Consider the following 22,043-nt stretch of genomic DNA (forward strand, 5'->3'; position numbering starts at 1 on the left):
AACTCAGGACCCTCTTGCTGTGCGGCAACAGTGCTAACCACCGTGCCTCTGTGCTGGTGGCACCAACATAATCTGAAAAAGGTTTCAGTTTGGCCCCTGGAGAATGAGTTACAGGCTCTCACAGCACATGGGGTGGGCCAACATTTCTTTGTAGAGCCTCCATAATGTCTTACATATAGGAGCTTGCCACATCATCCAACAGCAAACCAGGATCAAGTAGTTGTGCCTATAACTGAAGGAGGCATTGTAAGTGGAGGCATGCACGCTGAGATGGTTTAATTATATTTCAGATTAATGAAATTATTTAAATATGCAAAATTCATACAAAGTATTCAACATGCAGATTCACATAAACAAACATTTGTTTTTGTGGTAACACTTTATTAGTCAGCAAAGCACTTGGTGAATCCATGACCACATTATTCACCTATTATGTTATTAACTAACAGTTTTTCCTCAATAAACTCAAATTACTGGTTAAGATAAGATAAGATAACCTTTATTAGTCCCAAGCATGGGAAATTTGTTGGGTTAAGGCTGCTGACCTTTGCCAGCGCCATCTTACCCTTCCGACCATACATACATTACAACATCACATGGGGAAGACAGGTCACAGAGGTATAACAATGAAAAATGCACAACATGACGAAAGACGAGGAGAAAAAATAACTCCCCCCAGACTGAGCGCCAACCGGGAGATCAGTTTGAGAACAGAAAAAAACACCTCAGCACATGAATCAGCACATGTCACTACATAGAAGACATAAGCTTCGAAGGCATTTGGAGGGGGTGGGGGGTGAGTGTAGGTCTGTGTCAGTGTACATGCATATGTGTGCGTGTGAGTGTGTGTTATTGATAGAAAGGAAAGTCATTATACATGAATTATAGTTTCAGTATTCTTTCTGCTTCTGCTTTCCTTGACATTTTCTTGCGATTTCGGTATAGAAAAGAGGTAAATTTTTAAGTGTTGTGATTATCTGTCTCTCTTCTATTGTTAATTGACTTTTTTCTCACCATTTTGTAGCAACACACTACTTTCTGCAGTGCAATACTGTTCAACTGATGCTCACTAAGGTATGGTATCACAGTGTGTTCCAACAGTGCATTTATGCAGACAGGGGGTTGTAAGTAATCCAGAAAAATTGAAACACCCATAGGCATTAGTAACAGCAGCTTTCAAGGCTTGATCAACCTAAGGAACAGCTTTAAATTATTAACCTATTTTGTGTTCACCGAAAAAGCCCTTTTCTTATACCGTATTTCCCAGACTACAAAGCGCACCTGAATATTAGCCACACAAGCTAAAATCAGGGGAAAATCCTGTTTTGTACATACATTAGCCGCACCTGACTAAAAGCCGCAGGTGTTTCAATGTTGACTTATCATATGTAAGAGAATATGCACAAAGCGAATTGTCAGGAAAGAGATGGCTGTTTGGAGGCACACCCCTTTTATTAATATTTTGAAAAACAAGTTATGGGTACATATTTGCATAATTTTTTAGGTATATGTACAAGTAGCAGTAATTACAAGTACGAAACATGTACTGTGCTTCATAAATGAGTAACAAATGTCGTACATAACAATAACCTACAGCACACCAGAAAAATAGATTCGGACTACCTTTTAGGCTCAGGTGCAGTGACACGGCTTTAACAAGAAGAAAAGTCAGTCATTCACCACCATCTTTCTCTTCTTCCTGCACTAAAACCACCAAAGTCCTCTTCTCCAGTGTCGGATACGAACAGGCTCAGGATGGCTTTGTCATCCACTCTCCGCTTCTCTCCTTCGTTGTCACTTTCAAAACCAAACAAATCCTCGTTGTCAGTGTCAGAGTCGAACACCCTCTGAAGGGCCGTGGCGGTGTCCTCCTCTTCATCATGCAGCAGTCCAGCCCTTCAAAGTTGAGCATAACTTGTTTTTCGCAAGTTTATCGCCGCTCGTCATCCACGCCTCCCGCTGAAGTGTAGCGCTACTTTGAAGTTTGTTTTTCGCGCTACTTGTACGGCACTATGTTGCCTGGCGGATGGACATGTGACCAACATACCACTCTTGAACCCAAATACTGTGTGTCTGATCACATGCCCTTCCGCCAGGCAACGTAGTGCCGTACAACAGCGGAACAAACAAAACAAATTGTCTTACGATATCACAAAAATCATGGACAATCCATAGAAAAGCTGCACCTGACTAAAAGCCGCAGGGTTCAAAGCTTGTGCAAAAAGTAGCGGCTTATAGCCCGACAATTACGGTAATTATGAAATGTTCATTATTTTTCAATTTTGGGTAACCTTACCTTTTTTTTTTAACCTCTGGCAGTTCAACACTTACCTTTGTACCATTTCAAGCTATTCATTGGACTTGAATGACTTGAATTGCAATAAATGGCTGGAAAGATTGTTGTAAAATCTTCGGGCAGTAGTGTAGTTGCACCACTAGTAAGTAAATTTACTTTTTAATTTGAAGAGAGTCTACACCCGAGTCCTGCTTCTGCCCAGCAGCACGTTGACTGATTCTGTTTGATTATGGAATTGCCCTAAATGAGCAAGCAGGGGTGGGTATACTTGTATCCTCCCAGTTTGCTACCTGTATGTTGAAGTTTTCACCAGTGGATGAGGGGTTGCTTGCCTGCACCTTAGGGGGAATGGGTCCTGGCTGCCATCTGTACCCGTGTGTCAGCCTTCTTGGATTCACTGGGTAGGGTGCTGGAGAGTGCACACCAGGACACAGAGGTTGATGATTGATTTTGTAATCATATCATCAGATCTACGGCTATATGTCTTGGACATGCAGTTAAAGAGAGATGCTGAACTGTCAACTGTTGGATCTGGTGGTACGGGAAGATGCTGGGCATACCTGGTGCATCCAAATGTATAATGAGCTGGCAGAGGCACCATCCCACGACATCTTCAATTCCCACCTCTGGCAGAGCTTCGATTAGATTATTAAGGGTGCTCTGCAGATACTGATGCTGAGTGAACCATGTTCTGCATCTCCATTGCTGAGCTTGCTCCAGGGAGTTGTGGCTGCAGGGTAGTTCGTTCTTGGTGTGGGAATAATCTCAGAACCAGATGGTAAAGATCGGACTTGGTCTCCAGTTGCAGCTGACTGGTAAGCCAAGGAGAGTGAAGCTCAGGCGGTGGTTGATGCAATAAACTGTGTGGGAAGAGTTTGGTGAAACCATGGATTAAGGCTTTCGGTTTGCCTCAATTCTAGCAAACAATTAGAGGAGTCAGAAGGGGGAAGCAGTGCTGTATTCACAAAGCATCCCACTACCATTGTGGTGGTTGAGGTCTCGGGCATTGCCTCTGGATTGGCAGGCTGGGGTGATGGTTCCCTTGTTTAAAAAGGGTGAGGGAGTGATCCATTAGGGGTTTACACTCCTCAGCCTCCCTGGGAAAAGCTATGCTAGGGTACTGGAGAGGACAGTCTGTCCATTAGTTGAACTTTGGATTTAGGTGGAACAATGCAGTTTTCCTCCTGGTTGTGGGACACTAGACCATCACCTTAGGGATATTCAAGGGTGTGTGGAAGTTTGCAAACCAGTGTACTTTTTGCTTAACTTTTTACTTCATTTTGTGGGCAAGGCATTCAACCTCAACCCTCAAAGTATCATGTGGGGGATGCTTTGGGAGTATGGAGTGTCTGGCTGTTGGCCGTTCAGTCCCTGTACAACCATAGCGCGGGTTTGGTTCAGTAAGTTGGACTAGTTTCTGAAGTTTGATTCAGCTCACACAACTCCTCCCGATCTTTCAGCTGTGCCAGAGAATACCACAATTTACAGGAAGTGTTCATTAAAGATAAAGCCCTATCTCTCTCTTTGCACAGAACCTATGACTGCACCATCAATCTTCCCTTCAGTTGCCTTTACAACCTGTCGCGGCATGGGAAGGAAGTGATGGAAAAATACATACTGGAATCCTTGGCCGCTTGAATCATCTGTCTGTCTTCCTCCCTCGTAGGTGCTGTTTATTAGTTTGTTATTAAGAAAGACGTCTACCACTTAATACGCATCTGGAAGGGTGACAAGTGGAAGCCTTTGACACACATTGGGCACTTTATACCTGGTCATACCCTTTGGATTAACAAATGCATGCGCTGTCTTTCAAGCTCTGGTAAATGATGAGTTGAGAGACCGTTCTTCCTTCCACCTCAGAAGCTGGTACAGCATTTCCTCTGCTTTTCATTTTATTGATGCTTCATCCACAACTACAGTCAGGTAGCCACACCTCTCACACATCTCACTTCACCTAAAGTGCCCTTTGTTTGTTACTCAAAAGCTGCAGCAGCCTTCACTTAATTAAAGGAACTGTTCACCTCAGCACCAGTCCTCATGCAACCAGATACCAAGCTCCAGTTCATCATTGAGGTAGATGTGTCTGACTCCAGGGTGGGGGCAGTTCTCTCGCAGTGGTCAGGCCTCCAAGGTAACCTGCAACCCCGTACCTTCTCCTTCTGGCAGCTGATCCCCACTGTACTCAATTATGATGTAGAGCATCACTGGAGGTGTGATGCCACTGGCTGGAGGAGGCCGAGCAGACTTTTGTTATCTGAACAAATCACAAGAACCTCAATTACCTTAAAAGTGCTAAAAGGTTAAATGCTCATCCAGCCCACTGGTCTCCATTTTTCCTGACATTTCAATTTTAATGTTCTATCACTCAGAGTCAAGGAATGTCAAAACGGACGCACTCTCTAATGAGTACTTGGATGACACCAGCCTGCTGGACCCATACTTCATGCTTCATGTACTGTTGGATCACTGAAATGGGATTTGGAGAAAATGAGCCATCAAGCTGTGCAGGATGAACATGATCATTAGGTCCCCCTAACTACCGATTTGATTCCATCACTGACCATTCTGTTGTGATCCACTGGACTTACACTGGCCACCCATTTCTCTTTTCAAACGTTACTTCTGCTTGGTCACCATGGAGATATGTCAAGGACTATGTAGTGGCATGTGCCATCTGTGCCAGAAATAAAAGCAGTACTCGGTGGGTGTCAGGTGTGCTATAGCCTCCGTTGATAATGACCCACACCTTTTTTTTACACATTGGCTCATGTAATGAGACACATGACCTATAGTGGGTTAACAGCCCGGTGTGACGGTAACCTTATCTACCATTGATAGATTCTCTACAGCAGCTCACTTTCTAGCCCTTGAGAAATTACCCATGGCCTCAGACATAGCCAAACTACTTGCTGATCATGTTTTTAAGTTACACAGAATCCCAGTTCATCGCCCAAGCTTTGCAATGCCCTCGGGGCCAACACCAACAGACAAATGGACAAACTGAAAGGCTCAACCAGGAGATTGAGATCTCCCTCGGCTGCATCACTCCTCAAAACCCCTCCATCTGGTCCTCTGAACTGTCCTAGGTTGAATACGCCCAGAATTGTCTCACCTCCCCTGCTACAGGCTCTGTTTTAGGCATCTCTGGGCTATCAACCACCACTCTTCCCCATTCTACATCAGTGCACTCTCTCCCTGTTTGGAAGTGTGTCTTCTATCCTCAGATTGTATGGTTAATTTGCTCTCTGATGTATCCATCAGCAAATGAATGTGAATGTTAGAAGAAAAAGGACTGAGGTACAAAAATGCTTGTGTGAATGGGTGAATGACACAAGTTATATCAAGCGCTTTAGGGCTGCTGTGACTGCACTCTGTGTCCTCATGATGGCATGAGTCACTGCAGGAACTGCTGAAGCACAAGGAGGGCAGTGCTTAGCTACAACACTGGGTTACCTGGTTGACAGTTCAGTGGCAGTTGACCGTTCAGCCCTTGTCGACAGAATCCCAAATGATGGGGGTTGCGTCTGTGAAGTTCAAGCTGACAATGAATCACTGACTACACTGCAGGACCCTGCTTTAAGTTAAGTTCCCTCCACCGGTGGAGAAGGTAGGAGAAATACCCAGCCAGACAATTTCTGATGTACTCTGGAGTTCTTCCCCTAGTATCTGAGCATGCTAAAGGAGGTCTGAGGCCCCATACCAGAACCTCAGGGTTGAGGTGCAGAGGACCTGACTCTCCTTAATCCAGAAATGCACATGAACAGGCTCCTTGATATAGCTAAACAGTCAGAATACACTTGCACGTGTACGACGTAGAAGAATCTCGACAATGCCAACAAAAACCACTTGAGTTGAAGAAGTTTCCAGCTACACCGAACAGCTTTGCTCAGTATATTCCAGAAAAACGTGTAAATGCACAAAGTATTGTGTTGATCTGTGCGTGCATAAATGTAAGGGAGAGGGGGATTTATAATGCCTACTAATTTTATTCTTCTGCAAAGGGGACAATACATTTTTCTGTTTCTCTGCAGAATCATCAATATTAGTACTTACAATGTATGTTGTCAGTTTTTAGGTTATATGTAAACACTGTATGTGGATAAGTAACAAATTACTATCTAGTGAATAATTTAAAAATACTTTTAAGAAGACTAATGCATTATTTATTTATTTATATATTCAGCTATCGATCCCATCCCTGCTGGGGTTGGCTGAAATATATGCTTCCTAATCCCTTGGAAGATTAATCTAGGTTCTAATTTAGTTTTAGAGTAGCTCTAAATATTTATTTTCCACTTGGCTCAGTTTAAAACAGCCTCTAATAACTAATATTAAAAGTCTTTGCATGCTGCTATGAGTTATGACAGCCCAAATGCGCATTTTAATCTTATACTATACTCAACCTTATGTGTGAAACCAACCTACATGTCAAATAGATTTTTTTTTAAATTACTTGAGTACTTTTAAGTATTTGTTTTTACTCGAGTTGCTGATAAAACTGCTAATTCTTGAGTAAATGTTAAATTTTCACAGGAACTCATCTTGTTTGTCAGTAAATTTGTTTCAAAGGTAAAAACTGATCTTCACTCTAAATCTAGAACAATGCAAATCATGATAAAAAACACATTCTTATTCCACACATCATGTATACTTCTTATGTAAACGTCTGGAGAAATAAGTTGATATTTTCACCATTTTAGATTTTCATAAACTAGAAAAAAAATCTATTTTCATAGATGCTGTGGATTGTCCACCACGTCTCGCACCCATGTTGACAGGAGAAAATTACCCGTCATTTCTTGGCAGAGTGCCCAGACCTCACCGGTGACTGATGCCAATGAGATGAGACTGCGTCATGAGAAAACATCTTTAGTTACTTTAGTTAAGAATTATGCAAAATGGAAAGATTGAAATAAAATGAAAGATTGTGCACGGGACTATTATGCTCTATTTTTCATATATTAATATATAAGATATAAACAGCTTTACGTGTGTGTGTGTGTGTGTGTGTGTGTGTGTGTGTGTGTGTGTGTGTGAGAGAGAGAGAGAGAGAGAGTTTATCGTTTGTGACATGGTTGGGTCTGGGTAGAGTGTGAGCAGAGTGCATGTGACAGAAGAGGCGCTGGACTGGAGCCATGACAGCATGTTGAGAAGCAGGAGACATGACACTCTTCCTCGCTCTCCCTCTTTCTCAAACTTCCATTTGACATGTCTTTCAACAGACAGCAAGAAACTGTGTGTTAGAGGGAGGTGGGGGGTACTTGCTACACTACTTCGTGAGTGCCGTGTTAGATTAAAGGATTATCAAGTTGCTCAGCAGTTCGCGTCTCATCCAAACTCCCCTTTGGTTTTATGGACATTTGAGCAGACACTAGCAGTGTGCTGCAGTCACCTGTAGGGCTCTGTTAGTGGAAAGCATGACACTGATGAGGAGATGACTGCATGGTGTCTTTGTTGCTTTCACCTCATCATTAGTTTATCTGCCGAGAGACAATTTTGGTGGGCTGGAAAGAACAACGAGTAGAAAAATAATTAAAGCATCATAATAAATGTGTCATTGAAATTGAAATAAAAATAAAATACCAGCTTATGAAAGCTTTGGTCCGAGTGGTGAATTTTCGTGTGAGTGCTAAGCTTACTGTTTTCCTTTGTTATGTGACCGGTACTTTTGCTGTGTGCAAGTCTAAAAGTCTAAAACCAAAACAGGAGAGGAATGATCACGGCTAAAATTCACTGATGAGAAGCACCTCAACTTCTTTACTGTGTCAGAAAATAAAAGAAGGAAATTTCACACTAATTAGGTCCTGAAGGGCTTTCATGTGTTCTCTCTTTCAGCCACATATCATTCCTTGGCAGCTTCCTCATGTTTGCTTGACCTGATGATCTCACAGCTATGATGAAGACAACAAGCAAATAAGCCTTCTGTGACAGACAGAAAGTTGGCAGCAGTTTCACATCACCACCACATCCAGACCACCACGGAGCACATTTGCCATTTTCCCTTCAAACTCGTTTTTACAAAATCTAAGAAACTGAGTTCTGAGTGGAAATGATACCTTTGCAGAGAACACTGCTGCTCCACCAAACTGTGTTCACACGGTGATTTCTGGAAGTGTTCCTGTGCCCGTGCAGTGATTTCCATCACAGGATCATATCTATTTTAATGTAGTGCAAGATCACGAGCATCTATACTAATTGATGCTTTTCCTTGTTCTTTGTGCTCAGTAATTTCTCAGAATCATTTGATAATATTATAAAGCATTGCTAATATGATATTCAAAGTCTTTTTAATGTTGCATTGATGAACATTATTCTGAAATTGTCCGGCGATTTTGTAGACACAGTTATCTTTTCTCCTAATGACCCAAATACTTGATGTTCCTTCAGTTATATCTTTTTGGTAGCACTTACTTTTCCAGCCTTTTGTTGCCCTGTCCCACATGTGATATGTGTTGCTGCCATCAAATTCAAAAGTAGCTAATATGTTTCATGAAACAGTAAAATATTTCAGTTTCTATATTCAGTTTCACTTTTTTCTGTGAAGACAACAGGACTTTATAAGATTTGCAAATCATTACATTCTGTTTTTATATATGTTACATGGAGTACAAATGTCTTTATCTAAAACAAATATGCAAAACATCTCAATACACCTTTGCATGTCTCTGAATACACACTATCTAGATTAGTATTTACTATAAACATTTCTATACAGTGCTACAGAAAGGATGATTATTTATATACTAGAACTTAAACTCAAAAAAGAAAAGTAAAATATTATTTTGCATTGTCAGGTTTGACAGTACAAAGTGACATTGATGTCATTGTTTCTGTGTAAACAGCTGTGTGAAAATAACTGCGATAATGTTCAGTTTTCTTTCAAATGCACCAATTAAACACAAATACAAAATCAGCTGCAGCTGAAATATTATTTATCTGTTTTAAAGACATTTCACTGGATCTGAATGGAGTTGACATTTAGTTCTACAGAAGTCAAATCCTGACTCTTTAGCAGGTGACCGGGCAGTTGCGTCTAACTTGATGCACCAACACCTCCAGGCTGGCAGGCTATTAGAAGGCAGTAGGGATGGATTGGTATTTATGTGTTTGGGGGGGGGGGGGGGGGGGGGGGTTGGTCTGGCCTAGGATGAGGTGTGTGCATATGGGCACATGCAGCAGCTATGGCTGCAGAGACATTCAGCCATAACACATGACAACCTGTCAACATGTCATGACTCAACCTCCAGGCACGATGGCTGGACTGGCAGATTAGGTCTCTGCCTCGTGTCTGTGGATGGGACTACATCAAGATATAATTATTTTTGGATTTGTAAAGAAATTCTACTCTTTTTTTTATATTTATTCACATGCACAAACATTTTTCTATGTGTAAAGTCTGTTATGATACTAAATAAAGTGTATGAGCTACCATTTCTAATTCCAAAAATTCTAGCTGGTCATATTTCCCCCTGTTTTTTCTTTCTGTTAGAGTGACTGCTATCCATCTGTCCATAGTGATCAAAAAAGGCCTCAGTCCTCCGTCACTATTTGTCACAGATAGATGAAAAGATTGATAGATGGATGGATGCATACAGGAGGGTTAGTTGGAGAAATGATGCAGGTTGGAGGTGGGGGCACTGACAGACAGCCCTCCCTGACCTTTGCCCTCAATGCTGGAGTGGCCCTCGTCTATCTTTGTTTGGCTTCAGCCGCCGACAGCTGACTGTGATGTTGACAGATATGATGGCTGATCACATCACAGCAGATTAGACAAGAGGTAAATAGTGCAACTTAGATAACAGGCTAGTGGAATAACATGCAGGGAACTCATCAGTCATAGCCAAACAACCTTCAACAGAGGACACTGTTCGATCCGACTGCCTCTTATTAAGTTTTATATCCCACAAAATTGTTTATTTGCTGGTGTCAACATCACACACAGATTTCACAGTCCAAACCATCACGTCCATTAGGATATGGAAAATGTAATTTGTTGATTCTGAATGAACTAATCAAGATGTGCTTTAAGTACTAACTGTAATTCAATACTTTTAAAGAAAAAAGTACATTAACTACTGAGGACTTAAAGCTTCTTTCAGACACGACTTCTATAAGGGGCGATCGTGCCTCAAGAGTTGGCAGTTCATCATGTAATCAGAAGGTTGCCGGTTCGAGCCGGACAGTCTCGGTCGTTGTGTCCTTGGGCAAGACACTTCACCTGTTGCCTACTGGTGGTGGTCAGAGGGCCCGGTGGTGCCAGTGTCCGGCAGCCTCGCCTCTGTCAGTGCGCCCCAGGGTGGCTGTGGCTACAATGTAGCTGCCATCACCAGTGTGTGAATGTGTGTGTGAATGGGTGAATGACTGAATGTGGAGTAAAGTGCTATACAAATACAGGCCATTTACCATTTACACACCAACATCATTTTAAATAGTTTTTAATATTTGGCTGAGATGTTCTTTACTCCTTTAAGTTCCTGCTTGATTTTTGCGATTCACTGAGGAAATATCATAATGACCGCTGGTTAGCACTATATGGATTTGCATGCAACACAGTTCTATTATAATCAATAAAGAGCCCTGATTTTCAGTGAGCATTCCCTCAGAAGGGACAAACAGACCCAAACTTTGCAACTTTGTGTAGGGATCAAGTATTCAGGATTTGCCTTTAACTTGTCACAGGGATGATTATGTAATGTAAAGTTCGTTCCATAGGCTGACGTCTCAGCACAAGCACACCTGGCTCAGATCATCTAGATCAGTGGTTCTTAACCTGGGTTCGATCGAACCCTAGGGGTTCGGCAGAGCCTCCGCCATGACATGCACGGCTCATTTTGTGCACCAGTAAAAAACATATCTATGTCTTGAATTTGAAAAAACTCATATTTTATTTTTCACTGAAGAGGGGTTCAGTGAATGCGCATATGAAACTGGTGGAGTTCAGTACCTCCAACAAGGTTAAGAACCACTGATCTAGAAAAACACATCACTCATACTGAATAGTTCCTGGAACTGTTGTAATGACATTTGAGATAATGGGTTAATTTGATAAAATGTTAATTATCTCAGGTAGTAGTGAGTTCTGTCAGTAGTGATGGACAAGATATATGCTATTATGGGGAGACACCAAAGGTTTCCTTTTGAGGAACAATCAGTAAAAAGAGGGGTAGAAAAAGTTTAAAAGGAAACCTCTGATAGGGCAGAAATTGGACCCAACCAACCAAGGGCTGTTTCGTCTATCCCCATTTACTGTGCTGTCCAGACTTCCAGCTTTAAAAAAACAAGCGTACAGTCTGGTGTAAAACAGCTGACAGCAGAGTTTCTCATAAGCACAAAAATGCAGGATTTAACCAGTGTTTAAATAAATGTGTCTACAAGTTGCAAAAGAATTGTTCCTTAGAGTAAAACTGACGGCAATCTTCCAACAGATGCAGAAAGTCTCAGGCTGGATTCAAATTTAAAGTTTACCTTTGATAAGCCTTTTCTGTCTGTGCTGATGATCTTTCTTTTCAATGGCAGGAACATTTAGCCACACCTACACTGGCTCTAGGGTCGGTCAGTTATCAACAGCTAACAAAGCTGGATGTGAAGCTGTGATACTCCTTTAGTGATATGATGGGAATAGGTTACTGTATACCTCTCGTTTGATTCTTCAGTACTTTATCTGCTGAGTGACGAGTTGAACACCTCAGTTATCAAAACTTTTGATTAGAAAAACGTTTTGTGGAAATCTTACCATACAGCCAAAGTCTTTTTTTTTATCATGAACTCTGTGGTTTTCAGTTCTCTCTTAGCAGTTTGGGAAAGGATCTCAGGGATAAAGGGTAAAAAGGCTACAAGATACTGGTAAGTTCCAAACACACTGGTCTGTGCAGGTTTTAGGGTCTGTGCAGGAAGGGCAAGTCACAGTGTGAATAAGGCAAGAAGGTTATACAAAGCACAAAAAAAAGAAAAAAGAAAATGGAAGAGTGAGCATGAAAACAACATGCACAATCAAAACTAAAATCAGCCACTGGAACCAAATCAAACCAAAGTTATATATTACATATCCACATATATGTGGTCTGCCCCTGTTCCAGTTTTAATTATTAGGGCAGGCGTTGCTGATTTGCAACAGTTAAAAACTAACAACCTAATTACTCTACATACATATTTGATGAGTTTTCTTTACTCAGAAGTACCACTGCAGCACTTGGTTGTGCATTAGCAACAAAAAGTTTACTTTGAGCCTGAGAGGGTTAACTGTTCAGTTCAGAGTTCAGTTATTCAGAGTTTCAGTGGTTTCTGCATTGACAAAGGAGGACTGGAGCATTTGGGGCAAATAAAGGAGACAGGAGTTGATATTTACCTGTTTCCATGGACATGGGATGCACAGAAGGCGAAGCTGTAGTGCAGCAGTGTGGGATCAATCATGGCTCCATTCTCTGCCCTCTCCAGCAGATCGCTCAGGTAACATAGATGGCGATGGCAGCCTCGAACACCATAACGAGCACAGTACTCATCCAAGACAAACACCTGACCAGGACTAAACCAGCCCTGTTGGTAACACACAGAAACACTGTTGTCTGTACTCTGATGAAGTAAGTGATGTTTATATGCTATAACACTGTAATAGCACTTAACAATAGTATCATGCTAGCATATTAAACCACATCTTTACTGATAGTTAGATGTTGTTATTATTAAGACACTACGGTTGCTAAGATACAGAATGCATGTCTGTGTTCACTCCATAAGACCTGCTGCCGCTGATTTTCAGTACTTTTCATGTGAAATTTGGCACACCTCAATCTTTTCTCTGTTTCCCTCTCAACAGCCACCATTGTTGTCAGTTTTTCTATCAATTATAGGTTTTAGACTCTTTTTAGATTTTGTTTTACTTACCAAGCAGGAATATGAGTCATTAAGCCTGTGGTCCAGAGTGAGGCGCTGGACAAGCTCAAACAGCGAAGCGTGGTCAAAGTTACAGGGGTTAGCTGAAATAAACTCGTCCATGCCATGCTTCTGGGCTCGATCAGCATCTGTTTATGCCAGATTATGCGTTCGACAAGGCGGCACACAGAGAGAGAAAGACATAAAAAAGGCAAATGTCATGTGTCGTATTCATGTTATGCAGTCATTCATAATTTGCATGATTGGCAAAATTTGTGCATTAACTCTCTTTACATGTGCTTAAACGCCATATTGGCTGTGATTGTACTTACTACAACAAGAGAAAGTAATAATAATCATTTTCCCAGTGAATGCCTTTCCTGCATTTGTCAGAAACACAAAAAGGGCATCATTCTGATGCCTCTTCACAGCATTGGCAGTGGCCCCCAGCTCTCTGGTGTGGCCCCATTTAACTGTCACACTAAATACCTGAGAATGAGCAAAGAGTGAGGACTCACAATAATCTATTTTACTCATCAAAGTAGAGGGGTTAATTAATGGTGGTATATTGAAAGAAGAACAAATTTTAGATAAAAATGTCGTTATAATTGACAGTCTGGACATGATGTCACTGACTTCTTTGTGTAGTCTCATGTAGAAGATTTTTCCACCAGTGTCATTTTGGATGCAGAAAAACAGATGAAACCACACGTTCACTGGCTGATGACTGGACACTGAGCATGCAGTTTCATGTCATGATTAATGCACCATTTTGAAACCTTAATTTTTCAAACCTACCATGTTTATACTGTCAATGACTATAACACAACTTTGCAAAATAAAATTTGACCAATTTTGTCATTAATTTAAAATTGGAATGCTTCACTAAACATGTGGCTGTTGCTGTGTAATAAATATGATATATCCTCCTGAGAACCAAGGAAAAATGAATGTTCCCATTGAACTTTTTGTGATTTCCCTTCTCTTTGTAGCTAAAAGAGGCCAACCAAACACATGAGACATCAATGGAGAGCCCAGAATGTCCTCTATTTAGTACATCAGGACTTCAAATGAGTCAAATTACTTATAGACCAAAACCAAATGTCCATTACAGAGGGCATAAATGAATAGGCGAGTTCTCAGGAGGCTAACACAAAAGCCACAGTAGAGTATGCCCAACAAAGAAATACCTGCTAAGAAAAAAAAACACATTTTAGTGAAGTAAAATCCATTAGTTAAAAAAAAGAATGCACATCCCTTATTTAAAGAAATTTGAGTTATTTCAAAGCAATTTTATAGCTTCTTTATATAAAAAGAATATTGAGCTTTGTTTATACTGAAGGAAGGGAAAATGTGCTTCCAATGACTTCGCATATTTTTAGTGAAATTTCATATACACACAACTGTATTTAAGGCATGCTCCCAAGCAATAAAAATCATTAGCACACAGAATACTTAGAGTCATTATTGACAGACACATAACTCTAATGTAGCTATAGACACAAAGGATACTTCATGTTCTGTTACAGGAAAGCAATCCTAAGAGATGAAGTTGTTATCCTCAGTATAATAACTGGGACAAGTATTGTTTAGCCCAACATCTCAAATAAACAGCACATGTTTTGCTTGCTAAAAATGGGCTACAACCAGTGCAATCAGTTCTTTCCCACACATAATAGCATAATATTCTCAAAGATGTAATTAAATTTGATGTGTTTGAATAAATCCACTAAAATGGATATGAATAGAAGTTATAGTGAGCTACCCAACAATCGAGAGATTTGTCAGGCAACATCCTCTTTACTGCCAATTGAAAGCACCTCAGCTGTCAGTCAACAAACAAAACAAAGAGTGGGATGCTGGGAGCTGATTGTGTTCCCTCAACAAGTCCCCACCCCCACAACCTCCCCCAAATATCTAAAAAGGTGACATTGAGGTGCCCCTTTGGTCCATAGCTGGTGGCCTGTCAGGTCTGTTTGATGTGAGTGAGCAAGAGTGGAGGCGGGAGGGCTGGACAGTAACATGCAGTGACATTAGTCACTCCCATCCGTCTGGGCTGGAGAAAGACGGCCCTGACAATGACTGATGGCTGCTATTCATTTTTAGATTCAAAGGAGAGAAACCGGGAGGCAGTGGGTCCAGTGCTGGTGCTAGCCGTGGTGGTCAAAATCATTTGGCACTATTTAGCACATGGCTTGCTTTGGTTGTGGACTGACCGTGAAATGTGTTTAGGTCCTCTGGTATACTGCACTGACTTCCATACCCAACCTCATCACTACAGTACATGGCTAATTATGAACATGTCATCGAATGTTGTCACAGCCACTGTGTATCTCAATAAATTCAATTAAAATCATCATCAGTGAGTTACGATTAAACCTCCACATGCTTGCTGTAGTAGTAGTTCATAAATGGAAGTACTCCACGACTCTTGTCTGCACTGAGTAGGAGATGCTCTGTATCTCATTTTACATGTGTATAGTGACAATAAAAGGCACTCTATTCTATTCTAGTCTAGTCTAGTCTAGTCTAGTCTAGTCTAGTCTATTCTATTCTAGTAACATGGAATGTTACTAGAAGACATGGAATGACATTTCTGTTAAAACCATTAATAATATAAAATAAACTCTGATTTAATAGAATCGGACACTTATTTTTATATCCTTATATATTTAAAATAAGTACCTTGATCAATGTGCCACTGGCAGATGGCATCCCAAAATATAAGATTGTACAGTTAAACATGGTAATACCTCTGAGAACTAATGCAGGCCCCAGTTAAGTCACAATGTTCATCATCATTAGTGAGTCTGTTATTCTGTTACTGTTGCATAATGGATTTATTTTTTAAGACAAATGTGACTTTTACTGGTGATGGGGGATGAGTGATACCACCCTAGCCTTTTTGACTCCATGAGTTGTTTTTTTTCTGAGATTTCTTTCTGAAATACAAACTTGCATTGATAGTGCCATCGATAAATGTTCTCTATTCTTACCTGCTGTCTCATTCTGAGCACTCCCATCTATTTGTTTCACATTTGTCACTATGTGGTTTCCCTGCTGTAATTTTGGCCAAAACCATGGCCAAACATGAGAGACCAGGTTATCCAAATAAATGAATTCTTTGTTTTACTCTAGACTCACAGAGGGTTTTTAAAACTCTTATTGCCATGGGAACAAAGAACCTCCTAAACTGCTCAGATCTTCAGGAAAATCCTATCAGTAATGACATGTTGTGTCATTGCTCTTTCGGCCAGCTGGGAGGCTATGAAGAGAGTTTTTGCCGTTGTTCTTTCAGTTTGTTCAATGTGTCCATATACACCACAGTCTTAAATGAGTCAAGTCTCCTTCCAAACACTGAGCTGGATCTTTTGTCCATCAGGATGCACCCTCAACACACATCAGCACTAAAGAGAGCACTGGCCACCACACTCTGATAAAATGTACACAGCATTTCATCACACACCCGGATATTTATAAAAATTACACCATCTCAGTGCCCTTAAAATTATATATATATATATATATATATATATATATATATATATATATATATATATATATATATGTCCTATACAACATATATTAATCTATCATTATGATTAATCTGATTAAAAGTTTTTATTTTAATGTCTTTATTAACCCATCTGAAGCACAGAATGACTCAATCCCTGTTTCGAGCAGTTTGTCCAAGTAGAGTTAACTTCACACACGCGCAAATTAGGGATGGGTATCGGCCATTATGCCATTATGGCACCGGTTCTGACATACACAGTAGTAACCAGACCAAAAAGCAGCGCACATTTCGGTGCTTTATTTCAGTGCTTTTTTTCCTAAGATGTCATACACTTTGGATTCTAGCCAATCATTTTACCTTTCCAAGGATAGTAGGCGGGCCCAGGTACGTACGTTCTTTTAGACCAGAGCTACAGATTAAAAATGCCCAAGGCAAAGTGGTCAAAAGTCTGGCTGTACTTCACAGCAAAAGATGCAAACTCAGCAGCTGCAACAAGTGCTTTAAGCTGATACTGTGATACTGTCAAAGGAGGTAACACCTCAAATCTGATGAAACACCTGGCGACGCATAGCGTTTTTTTAAAAGCCGAGAAATGCACCGTATTTGATAGCTTGCTGCAAAACCTCACACCGAGCACATCTACTGCGGGTGTGGTGCCTGTTATCGGACCCGGAGTTAGCAACATCCCCCAAAAACCCGAAGAGGAGAGTCCTGGCCCCTAGCCCTGCCAGTGTAGCAGAAATGATGAAGATGATGATGCAGCAGCAGCCGTTCTTCTCTGCGTGAGTAGCTTAATGTTGTTCGTGTGTAATTTACGTTGAGTAGGCTAACCACGTTATTAAATTAATGCATGTAAGGTGAACTAGCAAACACCATCATAGTTACATGCGGCTGTCTTCTTGTTTGATGGCAGATACTCCCTTCACCCTGGCCAAAAAGGCTAAAATGACCAAAGAAAAAGTGGAAAACAGCTGAACATGAGAGGTTGTTGGACAAAGTTTGTGTTCTCCATTCTTTAAGCACCGGTTCGAGCACCGTTTAAGCACCAGCACCGTTATAAAACTACCGGTTTGGCACCAGTATTGGATAAAAGCTAAGCAATACCCATCCCTAGCGCAAATGGGCAGTTGATCTGGGAGAGACAGGCAGCAGAACCAATCAACTCAATATGGAAGATGACAGCACAACACATTGGCCCTCTTGATGCCTGAAAGATGAACAGGCAAATGGCTCAATACATGAGTGGGGCACAGAAAGGAACTGGCAAGAACATCAGAGGTGCCAAACACCAGCTACTGGTAGACCGAGCAGTCGGCCGAGACTGCAAGACTAGGCTGACCAACCTGTGCACTTCCTGGATTGATTACAAGATAAACAGGACGCTAAGAGCCTTCATCAGGAACTCAATGGGGATGTAGCATACAACACTAGAGGCCAACTTCAAGCCAATAGCACAAGTCAGCATCAAGTGCAGGATCTACCAAGAAGATGCACTGTCCCCAATGCTGTTCTGCATAGGCCTGAACCCCCTCAGTGAGATCGTTAGCAAGACTGGCTACGGATACCGACTACGGAACGGAGCAGTTGTTAGCCACCTCCTCTACATGGATGACATCAAGCTGTATGCCAAGAGTGAACGAGACATCGATTCACTGATCCACACCACCAGGATATACAGCAATGACATCGGAGTGCCGTTTGGACTGGAGAAGTGTAGTCGGATGATGATGAAGAGAGGGAAGTAGTCAGAATTGAGGGGATTGAACTACCAGAAGGCAACATTACAGACATAGAGACAGCTACAGTACCTGGGGCCGCTAGGACAGCTGCAATGACCAAGTACCTGCAGAGGTTCAGGCGTCCTGTCAGCTGAAAGGTAGTAACAAGATCCGGGCTATCAACACGTATGCCCTGCCTGTGATCAGGTAGCCTGCTGGGGTAATAAGTTGGCCAAAGGAGGAGACAGAAGCCACTGACATCAAGACTAGTAAACTCCTGACCATGCATGGAGGGTTTCACCCCAAATCCAGCACCCTGAGGCTGTACGCTAAGCAGAAGGAAGGAGGCCGGGGACTAGGGAACGTCAGTCCAGGATGAGACAATGAACATCCATGAATACATCAGGAGGATGGCCCCAACTGACCTCGTGCTCATTGAATACCTCAGGCAGCAGAAACCCAAGAAAGAGGAGGAAGAGGAGGAACCATCATGGAAGGACAGGCCCCTGCATGGTATGTACCACCGGCAGATAGAGGAAGTGGCTAATACCCAGAAGTCCTACCAGTGGCTGGACAAAGCTGAACTGAAAGACAGTACAGATGCACTGATCATGGCAACACAAGAAAAAGCTGTCAGTACAAGATCCATAGAGGCTGGGGTCTATCACATGAGGCAAGACCCCAGGTGCAGGCTGTGTAAAGATGCTCCTGAGACAATCCAACACATAACACCAGGGTGCAAGATGTTAGCAGGTAGGGCATACATGGCACACCATAACCAAGTGGCCGGCATAGTATACAGAAACATCTAGGCCGAATATGGTTTGGAAGTCCCGAGGTCAAAATGGGAGACGACGCCTAGGGTGATCAAGAATGACTGAGCTAAGATACAAATAATAAGGCGTAATTAAGACAGCATATATAATATAGACAGCATATAGGGTGGAGGTAGACAACTTGTCCCACTCGTGCTCAGAAAACAACTTGAAGCTGAATGTTCTTAAAACAAAAGAACTCATAATGGACTTCAGGAGATCCACTCTTCTCTCAGTATAAATGAGAACAGGTGAAATCTGTCTCTACCGTTTGTAGTTATAAAAATCTGCTGTTAAGTTTTGATTATATCAACTGTGTAATGTTTTTTTAAAGTGACTTCACATAAATATTATTTAATAGATCTTAACAGTTCAGCCAAGAGAGATCAAAAACAATAAACTTAGAATATGCCCTATAACGGCCATGTTTCTGCTACTGTACATTTTGTACACAGTATATTTTAAAATCTTTGAATAATATCAAAACTTAAGCAATAAATCAGGAAATAAATAATGGCTACGGGGAATTAATGATCACTTAAATATTTTACAATATCCTAGATTAACCTCAAAAACTCTGGGCACGGTTAATCTGTAGTGGATGTACTCAGATTGCAAAGTGACCAGTAAGAGCTTGTAGGTTGTTGTCCATCTTCCTGTTTGTTTACCTCAGCTGTCAATGCTGGGTGAGAAGCATCTATCTTTATTTAGTTTTGAAGAGGAAATGAAACTTTTTGAAAGGAGTCTGATACAAGTTGATGAGCCAGTAAAGCTCACTTCTCACAGATGACAGTGACACTGACGTGAGTTGTTAAAAATATTCTTAACTTTTCTGTCAGTAAGCACTGTTGTTGCCACTCTTAGCCTTAGTTAATTGCTGTTAGTAACTGCTAATTAGGGCGCAGGCACTAAAAGTGTGAAGGCCCTATTGCATCTGTTCCACTTCTTATTAGGGCCCAAGCACTAACAGCGCAAAAGCTGTATTGTAATTGTTTGGTTCATATTATCAGGCAAATGAATTGGAATTTGGGATCCTCAACATGCTCAAAAACCCATGGATTTTGCATATGTCTCAAGTCCAGTGAAAAGTTATGTATTTTATTGGATTCAGACAAGGGCGTTTCTAAACTGCTCTACCGTGCCACTTATATCAAAATCAGAATCAGAATACTTTATTAATCCCAAAGGAAATTAGGGTTACAGCAGGCAGCACGCTAATGGCGCATGCGCACTTACAAGGAACCTTCTGACCAAACTTACACAAACAACACATTGGGGAGACATGTCAGAGAGATAGGCTGACAGGAAAAAAACAAACAAAAATACATAACATGAGGTGAGAGGAGGAGAAAAAAAACCTCCACTCAGACCGAGCTCCTAATGGGAGAACAGTTTGATAACAGAAAAAAAACACCTCAGTACAAAAAGCACATGACTATCAATACACCATAGAAAAAAAAATTAAGCAACAGGGGCGGGTAAAGGGTAAGAGAGCCGGTGTAGACAGCGCATCTGGTCCTGCAGCATGTCTGCGCTCGTCCAGTTGACCGCCATCTTCCCCGGGAGGGGACAGACATCGAAGGGGTTTGGAAAGGGAGGGGGGATGAGTGTGTATGTGTGTGTGTCCAGAGTTCAGCTGAGACAGTGTCCTTCGCCCTGCTAAGCTAAGTAAACAGTCTTCCTAATAGGGTGGCTGTAGCTCAGGTGGCAGAGCAGGTCAGCCACTAATCAGAAGGTCAGTGGTTCGATCCCAGGCTGCCTCCTGGCTGCATGCCAAATATCCTTGGGCAAGATACTAACCCCATATTTGCCTACTGGTGGTGGTCAGAGGGCCCGGTGGCGCCTGTGTCCGGCAGCCTCGCCTCTGTCAGTGCGCCCCAGGGCAGCTGTGGCTACAATGTAGCTTGCCATCGCCAGTGTGTGAATGTGTGTGTGAATGGGTGAATGACTGAATGTAGTGTAAAGCGCTTTGGGGTCCTTAAGGACTAGAAAAGCGCTATACAAATGCATTTACCATTTACCATTCCAGCCAACCCAAGTGGGCTTAGTAGGATAGGAAGAACAGTCACAGTCTGTTATCAGGGTGTTGTTGTTCAGCTCCAGCCTTGAGATCACAGCTGGCGAAGTGGTAGCCGCATGAAGTGATGATGGTTTTTACTTTAGTGCGAACAACTCATGTGAATTTCAAAGCTGTTCTAACAGTCCGACACTGGTCTCTCAATCTCTCGTTGGAGAGCCGTGAGCTTCTCCGTGATGTTATCAATTTTCACTCAGAGGTCTTATTCTGAGTGTACACAGCAGCCATAAGCTTCTCCAAGATCTTATTCGTGCTGCGCTCAGTGAGCCCATTTTGAGAACTCACCACTCGATGCAATCCCAGCGGGCAGCCTTGTGGGGTTTTGAACAGCTGATTCCGCTTTCTTTAATTTTCAATTTTCAATTTTTCAAGGTTTTTTGTGGATACCATGTGGGTACCACATGGGCTTATAAAACGGGGCCATTATGGAACCCACGGACAATCCCACTTAAAACCCACTTTTTAGCCTATCTCGGTGTCACATTAGTAAAATCTGGGAACTAAATGGGCCCCAACTGGGCAAAGTACACAGAGACCCACCCGGGCCCCATCTTTCAAGTTCTTAGTGGGTACAACATGAGGACAACGTGAGCTAAAAAGTTGGAATGGCATTATCAGTGGGTTCTGTAGTTGCATTTTACTTCTAGTTTGAATTGGCTAATTTCTGGCACCGGGTGAGCCCCATGTAGTAAAACAGTCACAAAATCAATTTAACAGACGGCTAATACGGGTTCTGTGACACAAAGTCCCC

General features: G+C 41.8%; 1 protein-coding gene across 3 annotated transcripts in view; it reads right to left on the reverse strand.

Moving 5' to 3' along the window:
* The window catches only part of LOC146519291 (calcium-dependent secretion activator 1-like), a 238,584-nt gene that overhangs the window by 112,000 nt on the left and 104,541 nt on the right, over nt 1-22,043 (reverse strand). For all 3 annotated transcript variants that reach the window (XM_085159095.1, XM_085159096.1, XM_085159094.1), the window contains exons 12-13: nt 13,178-13,314; nt 12,642-12,829 (exon numbers count right to left, since the gene is read on the reverse strand). In XM_085159095.1, coding sequence (XP_085015221.1) covers nt 12,642-12,829; nt 13,178-13,314 — 325 coding nt within the window. The remainder of the gene's footprint in view (nt 1-12,641; nt 12,830-13,177; nt 13,315-22,043) is intronic.

Source organism: Neolamprologus multifasciatus, chromosome 5, assembly GCF_963576455.1.
Source record: "Neolamprologus multifasciatus chromosome 5, fNeoMul1.2, whole genome shotgun sequence".
In the NCBI taxonomy this organism is placed as follows: Eukaryota; Metazoa; Chordata; class Actinopteri; order Cichliformes; family Cichlidae; genus Neolamprologus; species Neolamprologus multifasciatus.